Source organism: Vulpes lagopus, chromosome 2 (assembly GCF_018345385.1).
Source record: "Vulpes lagopus strain Blue_001 chromosome 2, ASM1834538v1, whole genome shotgun sequence".
Lineage (NCBI taxonomy): Eukaryota > Metazoa > Chordata > Mammalia > Carnivora > Canidae > Vulpes > Vulpes lagopus.
Window position 1 is genome coordinate 41,661,954 of NC_054825.1, and position 14,153 is coordinate 41,676,106.

The 14,153-nt window shown below is 51.9% G+C and overlaps 2 protein-coding genes across 6 annotated transcripts in view; one reads left to right on the forward strand and one right to left on the reverse strand.

Annotated features, from left to right (window-relative positions):
- Nucleotides 1-14,153, forward strand: part of TMEM266 (transmembrane protein 266) — a 109,741-nt gene that overhangs the window by 17,156 nt on the left and 78,432 nt on the right.
- On the reverse strand, nt 8,180-13,990 carry LOC121484027. 5 transcript variants are annotated; one of them, XR_005985921.1, is made up of 2 exons: nt 13,928-13,990; nt 8,180-8,870 (listed from the first exon to the last, which is right to left on the reverse strand). XR_005985921.1 is itself a non-coding variant. In XM_041742624.1 (2 exons), the coding sequence occupies exon 1, from the start codon at nt 10,597-10,599 to the stop codon at nt 9,454-9,456; it is 1,146 nt and encodes a 381-aa protein (XP_041598558.1). In that variant the 5' UTR covers nt 10,600-10,614; the 3' UTR covers nt 8,180-8,870; nt 9,356-9,453. The 5 variants fall into 5 exon arrangements, 1 of the variants encoding a protein (XP_041598558.1); XR_005985920.1 differs by having other exon boundaries at nt 13,921-13,981; XR_005985918.1 differs by lacking the exon at nt 13,928-13,990 and adding an exon at nt 12,554-12,613.

A 14,153-nucleotide genomic window follows, 5' to 3' on the forward strand; every position in this document is an offset into this window, starting at 1 on the left:
CTACAGACACATTGATTTTGGACCTTGGGCCTCCGGAGCTGTGAGAATAAATCACTGTTCTTTGAGGCCACCCAGCTGGTGGTAATTTTTGATAGAAGCCAGAGGAGATTCCTACAGGCGGTGTTAGCTATTGGGGGGCTAACCACATTGCGGATGTGAATTTGGAAGAGCCCAATACATTAGTTGAGGTGACCTGATTTGTGGATTAGGGAGGCAAGTTCAGAACATTAAGTATAATTTAGCAAGTTTACACTTAATTATTTAACACCTTATTTAGAGGAAAGCTGGGCTCCTTCACCCCCGCACCCCCCCCCCCCGGGGCGGAGTCCCCTCCTCTTTGCTTGCTGGGTGTTCTCGGCTTCCTTGCTTTGACTCCATGCAGCTGGCAGCCACTCCTCAGCTTCCAGCCGCGCTGACTCTGGGCTCCTGGTTGTGAGCCTGAGCGTTTTGGATGCTGCAAGAGAAGCCTCTCTTTTTCTCACGCACGTACAGATGAATGCATTTCCAGCCTAATTTTTATTTCTTGTGAATTTGATGAGCATGATCTGGCTAATCATACTTGAGCCAACTCAACCTTGAGATTAACGAAGCTGGAGGCCACCACCTGACTCTTAGTAAATTTGCCAAAGCTGACGCCACACAATAAGGCCTTTTGATAGAGCCTTTGGGTCTTGCGGATACTGTCTGCTGTTGTCATTGAGCCCTCCGTGCTACCTCGGGAGAGAACACGCTTTTCCCTCAATTCAAAACCTGGAAGACGTTTTTTTCCTGGCCCTTCTACATATGAGGGTATCCCAAGGGGCTGCTGGGGGCTAGAGAGCCCCTTGACATGTCCCTGCAGGAAGAACAACCTCAGCTCATGAGTTCGTTTCCTAGGGCCACCATAACAAATAGCACAAAGTAGGTGGCTTAAAATAACAGGAATTAAAAATAAATATATAAATAAATAAAAATAAAAAAATAAAATAACAGGAATTTATTTTCTTAGGGTTGCAGAAGCCAGAAACCTAAGATCCAGATGTTGGCAAAGCCATACTCCCCCCAAAGGCTCTAGCTGGGGGGGTGGGGGGAATCTCCTCTTGCCTCTTCTGGTGGCCCCAGGTGTTCCTTGGTTTGTGGCTGTCTCTGCCTTTGTCTTCACACAGCCTTCTCCTCCATGACCTGGCGCCCAGCCTTGGACTAAGGGATCACCCTAACCCGGTATGACCTCATTTGAACTAATTACGAACTATTTCTAAATAAAATCATGTCTTGGGCATCTGGGCGACTCAGTGGTTGAGCATCTGCCTTTGGCTCAGATTGTGATCCTGGGGTCCCGGGATCAAGTCCCGCGTCGGGCTCCCGGCAGGGAGCCTGCTTCTCCCTCTGCCTGTGTCTCTGCACCCCCCCACTCTCTGTGTCTCTCACGAATAAATAAATAAAATCTTAAAAAAAAAAAGTCATGTCCTGTGGTTCTGAGTAGACATGAATTTGGGGTTGGGGGGGAGCAGACACTGTTCAATCCACTACAGCTCCTAAGGCTAGAAAAGATGCCAAGGCTTGAATGAGTCTCAGGTTCTGCTAAATAAATGTGAGTCGACTACAGGAACAGACTAAGTAGGCCCCAGCTTGTAAGCGTGAGGACTCTAGGATACCCTAGAGAAGCTCGGAATGATCAAGAGGCCGCCCTGTCTGGTGGCAGCAGTGATACACTCGTGTCTCCTGTTACGATCCCTGGGAGCACCGTCCCTAACCAGCCCTCCTGCCCTCCTCTAACTGAGGTCCCTGCAGCAGGGCTGTTCCCCACAAACGGGGCTGGTCCCCTCATGTTCTCTGCTGCTGTGGCCGCCTGTCTCCTGGCCCGGGTGCCTCACGGCATAGCCCTCCGTGGGACAGGTTCCCTTCGGGCCGCCTCACCTGCACTCCCTCTAGTCACCACCTGAGTCATCCCTGCGGTGGCGTTTGTGTGCTGAGCTCACAAGTGCGGGGAGACGCACCTCCACAGTGTCCTCCTGCCGTGACCGGCGATGCGGAGGGGTTGTTGTCCCATCTTGAGTCCCTAACGTTCCAGTGTTGGTGCTTCTGGTCCCTCTCATCTCGGTGAGAGAATAATGAGTTTTGTGTCAGAATATCGTATTTTAGCTTCCTTTTTATTCCTCATTCATTCATTGAAACTCTGGGAGTCCCATCATGCAAACTGGACCCGTTGTGTAGGCAGAACCGCCTCTGCCACCCTGCACCCCGCTGGTACCCCACTTAGGCCCCCCGAGGAGCCGAGCGCGGGAGCCGGCGGGAAGGGAGTAGTGACCCGGCTCCCAGGTCACTGTGGCCTGCGGCGGAGCGGGTAGACTCGGGTTCCAGCTCCAGGTCAGCCGCCCCCGACCGTGTAGACCCGGGCAGGCCTCTCTACCTCCCTGAACGGAGGTTCCGTCAGGATCTGTGACTCGGGCCTCAATCTCTGTGCTCGCAGAGGCCACGTGGACGTGTGCTGAGAAGGGAGGGCCGGTGAGCGCCTCCTGCACCTCACGGCCGGGCGGCCGCAGCTGCATAGACCTGCCTCTGATCGTGGGCCAGACCCCGGCCAGGCCGAGGAAGGCGGCCGCTCACGGGGACTCGGGTGAGGTGGCCACGCAGCCCAGCGGTGCTCCTGGCGGTGCTCCCGGCGGTGCTCCTGCTCTGGAGCTTTGCCCACTTCCCTGCCCTCCCTCTGGCCTCAAGGGAAGCATGGTTCTTCTTCTGTCCCCAAGCTGGTCGTGCTGGGGTTCCGGCCAATCCCTGCCAGCCCAAGCTGCGCCTGCCCCAGCCCGGGCCCTGTTGGCCGCACCCCCTCCCTCCCCGAATCTTCACTTGTGCCTTTGCTGCAAAACCCTCTCCCTTCGGGCTGCTGGGGCTCAGCGGTTTGGCGCCTGCCCTTGGCCCAGGCTGTGACCCCGGGGTCCTGGGATCGAGTCCCACGTCGGGCTCCTGCGTGGGGCCTGCTGCTCCCTCTGCCTGCGTCTCTGCCTGTCTCTGTATCTCTCATGAATAAATAGGTAAAATCTTTAAGGAAAAAACCCCACTCTTCCTTCGGGCCGCAGCCCACTCGGTGCGTGGAGTCGGCTTCCTCGAGCTGTCAGCGTCAACACTGAAAGTGTATTCCCGGGGGTCCGTCTGGGCCACGCTCCGGAGCAGGTGACAGACCCCGGGCGACCCCCAGGCCGTGGCGCAGGGCAGCTCCGCGGCAGTGCATCGTGACGTCAGGCAGGGCCAGGCCCGGGCTCTGGTCCCTGCTCCTCAGCCTCCCTCGGGATCGCGACCGCGTCCTCGGCGGTTCCCGCCCCCGCTGGCCCTGCCTTCTTCCCTCCTGTGGGGCCACCAGCCCCACTCTGTCCTCACCCGCTTAGCTCCAGGTTCCCTCAACAGCCCCCGGTTCTCCCCCGCCACACGGAGGGAACACACCTCCCCTGCTCGCCAGGTGCCTCCTCCATCCCAGCGCAAGCGTCACTTCCCCAGGGAAACCCTCCCTTCATCCCCCTCCTCGAGCCACTTAGGACAGACCCAGATACTCGTCCTTCCTTTTGCGCAGAACGTTTAGCTCCGCTTCCGATTTTGCACCCATGAGTGTGGCTGCTGGGCTGTCCCGGCCGCTCTCCCCTAAGCCCTTCGAAAGCCTGACCTTGGGTGGCTTGTATCATCCTGTGCGCAGCCCCTGGCCGGAAACATAAATTGTGGTATATCCATGCAGTTAGATACCACTCAGCAATATAAAAGAGCAAAGTACTGATAAATGCAACAACCTAGATGAATCTCAGAGAACTAAAAAATAAAACACAAAATAATCCATGCCACATGATTCCATTTACATACAGTTTAAGAATAGGGCCAAACCAGTCTCTGGCACTAGGAATTAGGACAGTAGCTGCCTCTGGGTGTCAGGGGTTCGACTGCAAAGAGGCACCAGGGAACTTCCTGGGAAGATGGAAATATTCTGTATCTCGATTGGGATGATAGTTCTGTTCAAACCCATCAGACTCTACGCTTTTAATGTGTGTGTCTTATTGTGTGTAATTATGCATCGATTTTTTTTTTTTATGTGTTAGAGGGGAAAAAAGTGTCTTTGGAAGTAGGCGGAGAATTCTAGAAGAGATTAAGGCTTGTCCTGGAGAGATTGTAATAATTGTAAAATTGCATGTATTGTAATTGTAATTTATTGTGAGATTGTAATAATACAGCTAAGGAATTTTAGGGCCGGGATATAAGCAGTGGTAGCAGAGCTATAACCTTTGGTGGTAGAGTTATGATTGGTGGAAATTGTAAAGTAGGTTTTTGGGGGAGAGTTTTGGTTGCAGGAAATGAGTTGTTTCAGAAATGTGAGGTTTTTGTGCCTCTGGGACATCTATACCACCAACGGACAGAACTAAATATGGATCTTAGGGCCCCCGGGTGGCTCAGTCTGTTAAGTGTCCGACTCTTGGTTTCAGCTCATCATGATCTCAGGGTCATGAGATCAGGTCCTGCATCAGGCTCTGAGCTCAGGCCAAGTCTGCTTGGGGCTTTCTCTCTCCCCCTCTGCTCATGCATGTGCTCTCGTGCTCTTGCACTCTCAATAGATAGATAGATAGATAGATAGATAGATAGATAGATAGAGAGATAAAATATTTTTTAAATGAATGAATGAATGAATATGAGCCTGAAGCCTAGGGAGACTCCGAGGCTGGAGATAAGGCTGTGGGGTTGCCAAGAGGTAGGCATCATTGAACTCGCCACGAATAGGAGGGTTTATCCAGTAAGCAAAGACAAGAGCTAAAAACAGAACCCTTCAATCCTTGACATTTAGAGGGTGATAGAGGAGCCCTTGAAGGAATCTGAGGTGATGTTAAAATGTTGCATCACAGAAGCCAAAAAAGGGGAAAGTGATTTGATAAAGGAAGGGTGGATGTCCAGTGCTATGGCAGTCAGGTCGGAGAAGCTCTGCTTCCTCACCACACCCTCTCACCTAAGCCATAAGCCCTTGAAATCCCGACCCGTTTCTCATGCTACTGCAATGTTTTTCCTGAGGTTGGCCAGAGGCCGCCAGTCTCCAGATGTGGTGACCTGTTTCCCAGCCTCATCTGCAACCTCCCTGCAGCATTGGACATTGCTGACCATCTCCCCGTCCTTGGACTTCTCTCCCCTAGTCCTTTACTACTCTGCAGGGTTTTAGCCTCACGTGACCCTCACCCTGGCTCCTCTTCCTGCTTCTGAACATAATCATTCCCCAAGGTTTACGTGTAAGAGAAAAAAAAATGTACTTATTTTCTTCCCCTAACATCAAATTGCAGCATTTTCTTTCTTTTTTTTTTTTAGATTTTTTAAATTTTATTTCATTCATGATAGAGAGAAAGAGAGAGAGAGGCAGAGACATAGGCAGAGGGAGAAGCAGGCTCCATGCCGGGAGCCCGACACGGGACTCAATCCTGGGACTCCAGGAACGCGCCCTGGGCCAAAGGCAGGCGCCAAACCGCTGAGCCACCCAGGGGTTCCCCTAAATTGCAGCATTTTCTAGTGGCTAGACCCATGCTGGGTGCTGATGATCCCAGGGAGTAGCATAGGCCTGGTGCCCCAGAACCAGACCGCAGAGCTACAGAGGAAGATGGAAATAGATATCAACAGTATTGTAAGTCCAGAAGTTACTAGGAGGACACTCTGGGAGGGAGCAAATGGGCTTGAAGCACTTAGGAACAAAACAGTAAGAAAGCTGTAAGGGGAACAGTGCACAAGAGGGATGGGATCCTCAGAAATCTCTGGCTGAAGGGTAAGAGGGGGTTGAAAATGTAAATAAATGTAGAGAGGTAGGTTGCAAAGTATTATGTGTGACTCTGGATTTTAAGCTTTGCTGTATGTGCAGTACAGGGACAGGTGGGGTCTTAAACAGGGAAAGGGATGATAACAACAAGAACAAAAAACAATTTTAACGGGGAAGATAATTAGGTGTATGAAGGTTAGAGAGATTGGGGATCAGGTGGGAGCAGAGAGGCCAGTTAGGAGGCTGTTTCAGGAATCCAAGTGAGAAATAGGATTTGACTAAGGTAGCAGTGAGAACAGAGAAAATCCCAGGGACATTTCTGATAATAGACTTGGGAAGACTTGGCACCTGGTTGGGAGATGAGAAAGAGGGAAAGGTTGAGGATGACTCCACAGTTTTTAAATAAGGAGATTTGGGTGGATGGTGACTCCATGAACCAAAATTAAAACCATAAGAGCAGAAACAGCCTTTGGATGGAGGTAAGATAATGAATTAAGATTTGGACATACTAATTTTGAAATTCTTATGCAACATTTCGCTAGAGCTCTGTTTCAACACACAGATGGTGGCTGAAGCCCTAGTGTTAGATGAGCTGTTTCAGAAAGCTCATGCAGAGAAAGACCATCAGTGGGCAGAGATGGGACACCAAAAAAATATCAGTTTTGAAGGGTTATGAAGAGGAGGAAAAAAACCTCCAAGGAAATAAAAGGAGAAAGAGGGGCACTTGACGGGATGAGCACTGGGTGTTACTCTGTATGTTGGTAAATTGAACACCAATAAAAAATAAATTTATTATTTTAAAAAAAGGAAATAAAAGGAGAAAGAGAGGGGAAAAAATAAAGAATACATAGTATCCCCAAAAGCAAAAGAACATAGAACTCTAAGAACCAGACGGTCATCAGCAATTTCAAATTCTACAGAAAGGCGTAGGGTTAAAAGTGTCCGTGGTGAGTGGGAGGTCACTGGCTAATGGCAAAACCACTCTAGTGGAGGCCAAAGGTGGGGACTGTTGGACCCTGGCTCACGGGTGCCAACGCGTCCCGGTGGACGCCCCAGAGACTCAGACCCCAGACAGGCAGATGCAACAAGCAAGAGGGTTTATTGGACGTTTGCGCAAACAGGCTCTCCGAGGTGGCAGAGCCCCGATTAGCAATTACAGGCATCTTTTAAAGGCAAAAAACCGTGGGAGTAGCATAGCATTCGGGTTATGACATGATTGATTTCTTTGAAGGTCAACACGACCATGTTCAGGGACTTTCCCAGTCAGGGCGAGGGGGGGATAGTTTTCTTATCTCGGAAAAACAGAATGTTTTTGTTACTTGAATTCATGGGAGGCGCCTGGATGAGCTGCCTCAGGGTTAGGCCTTGTCCCACTCGCGGGGGGGGGGGGGGGGGGGGGGGGGGGGGCGGTGTTCTCATTCCCTCCTCTTTGTTTGGACTGATTTTAACCTTAAAATCTTAGGGAACTTTTATTTCTTCAGTTTGAAGGGCCCGATATTGTTGAGTTAGTACCAGAGCTTGGGTAATGGACAATCTGTCTCGGATGAACTGGAGCAGCCGGTTGAGGATGCAGGGGCCGAAAGTTAGCAGCAGGAGCAGGATAACTAGAGGGCCCATAATGGTAGAGATTAGGGTGGTCATCCAGGGAGACCGGTTAAACCAGCCTTCAAACCAACCCTGCTGGGCCTCTCGGTCCCTTTGTCTTTTACTTAGTCTATCTCTGAGTTTGGCCATGGAGTCCCTAATGACTCCAGAGTGGTCTGCATAGAAACAGCATTCTTCTCCCAGGGCCGCACACAGTCCTCCCTCTTTTAGGAATAATAAATCCAAGCCTCTTCTGTTTTGAAGTACTACTTCTGAAAGTGAGGTGAGGGACTGTTCTAACTTAGAAACGGACTGCTCCAGTGTCCAAAGATCCTCATCTACAGCGGCTTGGAGTTCTAAATAACGTTGTGAGCCCTGGATCAGGGCGGCTGCACCAGTGCTCACCCCAGTTGCGACCCCTAGTCCCAGCATAACGGCTAAGGTTAGGGAAACAGGCTCGCGCCGAAAACGGGTGGGATGTCTGTCATATTGATTTTCTAGAGTTTCGGCGGGGTGATAAAACACCCTGGGCATGATCTGCACCATGACACAGAAGTCGTTTGAGTTATTTAGAATCTCAGCCGATACACAGGGAGTGAGGCCTTTGTTGCATGCCCACCAAGTTCCCGGGTGGGGCACCAGGTAAGAGTCAGTCCCTAAAATCAGGGCGGCAATATTGCAGAGTTCCTGGTAACCCGGGTGAGTATAGTTAGCCTTGACGGTGATGTAATCCCAGGAGGAGGAGGGCCTCCCATCCTGTGTCTTCCATAGTCTCGCACCCCCAATTTATACAATAGAAGTATTCCCCCCCTCCTCCACAGGTGGGATTTAGCCTGCAATCTCTGTGGTACTCGGGACAGACATAGAAGGGGAGGGTGCGTAACATGGCCCTCCTTAGGCGACCCACATCCTCCCCAGGGGTCTAATCCTTTTCGTCCGGGGGGCTTTAGAGGTGTCGGAATACCTCTCTAGGCCCCATGGGCTGGGGGCCCCTATGGTTAATTTACATAAGTCAGGATATAGGTTGGGCCACCAGGTTCCCATGGGAGTAGTTTTTGTTATTGACCTGACCTTGTCCCCCCCAGACGTTAATACCTGCCAGGTTAACTTTTTTTGGGGGCATGACGGTTACCTTTGGTGGGGGTGAAAAGCGCTAGGAGTGGTAGGAATATAACAATTGTCATTGAACAATTTTTGAAAGTCTTATCTTGAATGGGTTTTGGGTGCGGTGGAGCTTTCATTGGAGTGGCTCGCCTGGTCCGTCCTGGCTGGCATCAGCGGTGCTCATTGATGGGGCGCACTTGACGTGTGAGGCATGGACCCAAGCAGCAACACCGTCTACTTTTAGGGCGGTTGGGGTGGTTAGTAGTACGATGTACGGGCCCTTCCAGCGGGACTCAAGGGTCCTGGACTGATGTCTCCTGACGTGGACGGAGTCACCGATCTGGAACGGGTGTGGGTCGGTTGCATCTCCGGGGTGGTAGACAGCTGCCAGGGGTCTCCAGATCTGGTGCTGGATAATCTGGAGCGCCTTTAGCCTGTCCTGTAGACCGGGAGTGTTAGCAAGAGGGTCAATAGCAGAATCTAGTAAGTCCGTTACTGGTGGGGGAGTTCCATAGAGAATCTCATAAGGAGTTAGTCCATGACATGTGGGAGTGTTCCGGACTCGGAACAGGACCAAGGGGAGGAGTTGGACCCAGTCTCTAGTGCCAGTCTCCAATGTCAATTTAGTTAGGGTCTCTTTAATTGTTCTATTCATTCTTTCTACCTGCCCTGAGCTCTGGGGTCTGTATGCACAATGTAATTTCCAATTTATCCCCAGTAATCTGGCCATCAACTGACTTACCTGGGAGACGAAGGCAGGGCCGTTATCCGACCCTATTACCTTGGGCAGTCCAAACCGGGGGGAAATTTCTTCTAAGATTTTCTTGACAACCACCTGGGCAGTTTCTCGTTTGGTGGGGAAGGCTTCTGTCCATCCTGAAAAGGTATCTATAAACACTAGAAGGTACTTGTTACCATATTTACCTGGCTTGATTTCAGTGAAGTCTACTTCCCAATTAGTTCCGGGTCTGTCTCCCCTTATTCTAGTTCCCTCAGGCATCTTGAGGTGTTTGGCATTTACCTTAGCACAGGGTACACAAGCGCCGGTTACCTGTTGGATCAGGGAGGGGAGTTTGGGAATGTAATAGGTCTGATCCTCTCTCTGGAGGAGTGTTTTTAATTTTTTTGTGTCCGAGGTGAGTCCACCGGTGGAGGTGAGTTACCAGTTCTTTGGCCCTTTGCTGAGGTAGGACAGTCTTTCCTTGGTGTTTCCAGACCTTCATTTGTTCATCATATTCTGCCCCTATTTGCTGGACAATATCCAGGTCGCTGTCTGAGTATTCGAGAGAGAGTTGCCCTGGTGTCTGGACAGCCTCTGGTACTTGTAGGGAGAGGGCCTGTGGGCCTAGAGCAGCGGCCCGTGCTGTTTCATCGGCCATCCTGTTCCCCTCAGCTACTGGGTCGCTGCCTCGCTGATGCCCAGGACAGTAAATTATACTTAATTTTCTCGGCAGAAAAAGGGAATGGAGAAGTTCTTGTATTTCTTCCCTGTTCTTGATGTTTTTTCCTGCAGAGGTCAGGAGACCCCTTCTTCGGTATACTTCTCCATGAACATGGGCAGTTGCAAAAGCGTACCTACTATCAGTATAAATGTTGACCTTCTTGTCCTTAGCCTTTTTTAGGGCCTGAGTTAGGGCTATGAGCTCCGCCCTTTGAACCGAAGTTCCAGGCTTTAGGGCACCGGCCCAGATGACAGTTTTCCCATCTACCACCGCCGCCCCGGCTTTGCGCTCACCATTTCGTAGAAAGCTGCTTCCATCAGTGTACCAGGTTGCTTCAGCATCTGGCAAAGGCTGGTCCGTCAAGTCCCCTCTGGTGCCATGTACCTCAGCCAGGATCTGGTGGCAGTCATGCATTACCAGGGACGGGGACTCGGTTTCCGGAAGCAAGGTGGCTGGATTTAGGGATGTAACCGTTTCAAACCGTATCCACTCGGAATTCAGTAGCATGGCCTGATAATGGGTCACCCGAGCGTTTGAGAGCCATCGATCAGGGGGCTGGCGGATAACTGTCTCTATGGTGTGGGGGGCCACCACCGTGAGGGGTTGGCCAAAAGTCAACTTGTCTGAGTCTTTAACCAGGACTGCCACAGCCGCTATAATTCGGAGACATGGGGGCCATCCTGCAGCCACGCTGTCTAATTTTTTTGAAAAGTATGCCACGGGCATTTTTCAGGGTCCCAGTTTCTGAGTTAGGACCCCTGTGGCTATTCCTCGGCATTCATCAGCATATAGCGCAAATGGCTTGGTTACATCTGGGAGGCTCAGGGCAGGGGCAGTCAATAAGGCCCTTTTTATTTTGTCAAAAGCCAATTGTTGCTCCTTTCCCCAGTGGTAGGGGGTGTTGGATTTCGTGAGAGGATATAGGGGAGCCGCCAGCTCTGCAAACCCGGGTATCCAGAGGCGGCAGAACCCGGCACTGCCAAGGAACTCTCGTAGTCCTCTGGCATTAGTGGGTGCTGGGATCAGGGCTACAGCCTTTTTGCGGCCCTCCGTCAGCCACCTCTGGCCTCCTTCCAGGAGATATCCCAGATAGGTCACTCGTCTCTGGCCTATTTGGGCCTTTTTGGCAGAGGCCCTATACCCCAGTCCTCCCAGTCTCTCGAGCAGGGCCCCCGTACCTTTTACACAATCCTGTTCTGTCTTAGCCGCTAGGAGCAAATCATCCACGTACTGCAGGAGGATGAGGTCCGGATGGCCAACTTGGAAGTCTGCCAAGTCCTGATGCAAGGCTTCGTGGAACAAGGTGGGGGAGTTTTTGAATCCCTGTGGCAGCCTTGTCCAAGTGAGTTGTCCTGAGAATCCCATCTCAGGATCTTTCCATTCAAAAGCAAAAGTAGGCTGGCTTTGAGAGCTTAATCTTATGCAAAAGAATGCATCTTTTAGATCCAAAACGTATACCAGACATGGCTCGGGGGCAAGGTGCTGAGTAAGTTGTAGGGATTCGGCACCGTGGGGTGTATGTCCTCTGCCCTTCGGTTAACTTCCCGTAAATCTTGTACCGGCCGGTAATCTCCTGTGCCGGGTTTTTTTTTTACAGGCAACAGAGGAGTGTTCCAGGGCGACTGACAAGGTATTAAGATGCCCAATTGTAATAGTCTCTGTATATGTGGCCGAATGCCCTCTTTGGCCTCTTTGCTCATTGAATATTGCCGGATTGATATGGGGGTGGCCGAGGATTTTAGGTTTATAATTATGGGTGGCTGATTAACAGCTAGCCCCATTCCGGCCATTTCCACCCAGGCCTGAGGGTAGTTAGTGAGCCATTCAGAATTTAGGGGCTGCATGGACAGTGGAGAGTCCTCGTGCAGCCGGTGTTCATCCTCTGGGCGCAAGGTCAATACCTGGAGGGGCTGCCCTTCTGCGCCAGTAATGGTGGCCCCTTTCTGATGAAAATAGATCTGAGCCCCTACTTTTGAAAGAAGGTCTTTGCCTAGGAGGGGGTAGGGGCAGTCTGGGACCAGTAGGAAGGAATGTGTTACTTGCCCAGTGCTCAGGTGGACCTTCCATTCGGTTGTCCATCGATATAACTTGCCTCAGTTGCTCCCTGAACCCAAGACGTTTCAGAGCTCAAGGGTCCTTTTGCCTCAGTTAAAACTGAATGTTGAGCTCCCGTATCAACCAAGAAGTCACTGGCTGGCCCTTCTTTGGACAATCTTTAACCCAATGTCCTTTTTCCTTGCAGTAGGCACACTGGTCTCGTTCGACCCGTGGTTTTCTTTTGTCTCCCAGGTCCTTACTCTGTCCTGACTTACTCTGCCCTGAGCCCTGTACTATGGTGGCCAGTATCCCAGTCAGTTCTTTATTGCGTTTCTTTTATCTCTTTTATTCCCTCATTCCTCTTGCTCTTTACGGATCCTTTCCTCCCTTTCCTCTGGGGTGTCTTTCTCTCTCTTTCTTTCTTTCTTTTTCTCTGTCTCTCTTTCTCTTTCTTCTTTCACTTTCACTTTCTCTCTTTAAGTATACATACGGTAGCCCTCTATTAATCTTTCCAGAAAACCTGCCGGCGCCTCATCTTTTCCCTGCACTATAGCACGTACCTTTGCCAAATTGGTGGGGCGACGCCCTGCCCCTCTGAGACCCGCTAGGAGTACCTGGCGATAGAGACGGAGCCGCTCCCTACCAGCAGCCGTGTCGTAGTCCCAGGTCGGGCGAACCAAGGGGAAAACATCCTCGATTTCGTTAGGCAGCTGGGTCGGCCTCCCATCCGCCCCCGGGATGCTTTTCCGTGCTTCAAGGTAGACGCGCTGTCTCCTCCGTGGTGAGGAGAGTCTGCAGGAGCTGTTGGCAGGCATCCCAGGTCGGCTGGTGGGTCAACAGAATTGACTCAATTAACTCGGTTAGCGCCTGGGGGTCTCGGGAGAAAGTGGGGTTATGAGTTTTCCAGTTGTAAAGGTCAGAGGCAGAGAACGGCCAGGATTGCATCTGGCCGCCCACTGATCGGAGGGGAAGTGCCCGGGAGGTCCGGACGTCTTCCGACTCCCCCCCGCGCTCTCCTCGAAAGCGGAGGCGACTGGCGAGCGGGGGTGAAGCGAGGGGTCGCCTCTTTACCCCAGTAGAGTCGGGGGACCGGGCTGAGGGAGCAGAGGGAGAGGTAGGGCGGGGAATAAGGGGAGTGACGCAGGGAGGGGGTGGGGGTCTCGGCCCGATCCCCCCTGAGAAGGGGTGAAGCATTTTATCCAGGGGGGTGGGTTTTTAGCGAGATCTTCCCAAACTATGATGTACGGCACCTGATCGAGGTGCCCATTGGGTCCTGGCTGAAAGACCAGGGCCTTCACCTGCAAGATAACACATATGTTAAAAATTCCGTCCCTGGGCCACCCGACGTTGAGAGTCGGCCACTCTGAGGAGCAGAAGGTGACCCATTTTTGTCTTCTGACTTCGACCGAAAGGTTGTGTGCCCGGCCGGCGACTTCTTTCCAGTGATCTAGAGTGAGGCTTAAAGGGGTGGTTACAGTCTGTCCCATGGGTGTAGAGAAGAGGTGAGCGGTGAGGAAGAGGACAGAGAGAAAGACACAGAACAGACAGACGCACACAGATGACAGGACCGGCACGGCGGATTCAGATGGGAGCGGTCGCGAACAACGACCCTCCCTGAAGAGGAGGGAGTGCCGGGCTCCCTCCCTCTTCCAGACCACTCCGGAGTCCGACTCCAGAGCAGGACCAGAAAGACACAGAACAAACAGACACACACGAATGTCAGGACTGGCGCGGCAGATTCAGATGGGAGCGGTCGCGAACAACGACCGTCCCCGAAGAGGAGGGAGTGCCGGGGCTCCGTTCCCCTTCCAGACCACTCCGGAGTCCGACTCTGGAGGGGAACCAGGGGTCTCAGGGCACGTCTGCCTCCCCCGCTGGTCCAAATACAGAGTACAGCGTCCTGCAGGCACAATACAGACCCGGCACAGACCCGGCCAGTCAGACAGACGGACGAGACAGATATGACATTTAGCGAGAGACAGATATGACATTTAGCGAGCTCGGTCTTACCTCCTACCTGTTTTAGGACTGAGCCTGGGGGCGTCTCGGATCCCGGACGAGCCCCCAAATGTTGGACCCTGGCTCACGGGAGTAGCATAGCATTCGGGTTATGACATGATTGATTTCTTTGAAGGTCAACACGACCATGTTCAGGGACTTTCCCAGTCAGGGCGAGGGGGGGATAGTTTTCTTATCTCGGAAAAACAGAATGTTTTTGTTACTTGAATTCATGGGAGGCGCCT

Coding starts and splice junctions, on each gene's coding strand:
- LOC121484027 (XM_041742624.1), bottom strand. CDS start 10,599: ATGCCCGTGGCATACTTTTCAAAAAAATTAGACAGCGTGGCTGCAGGA.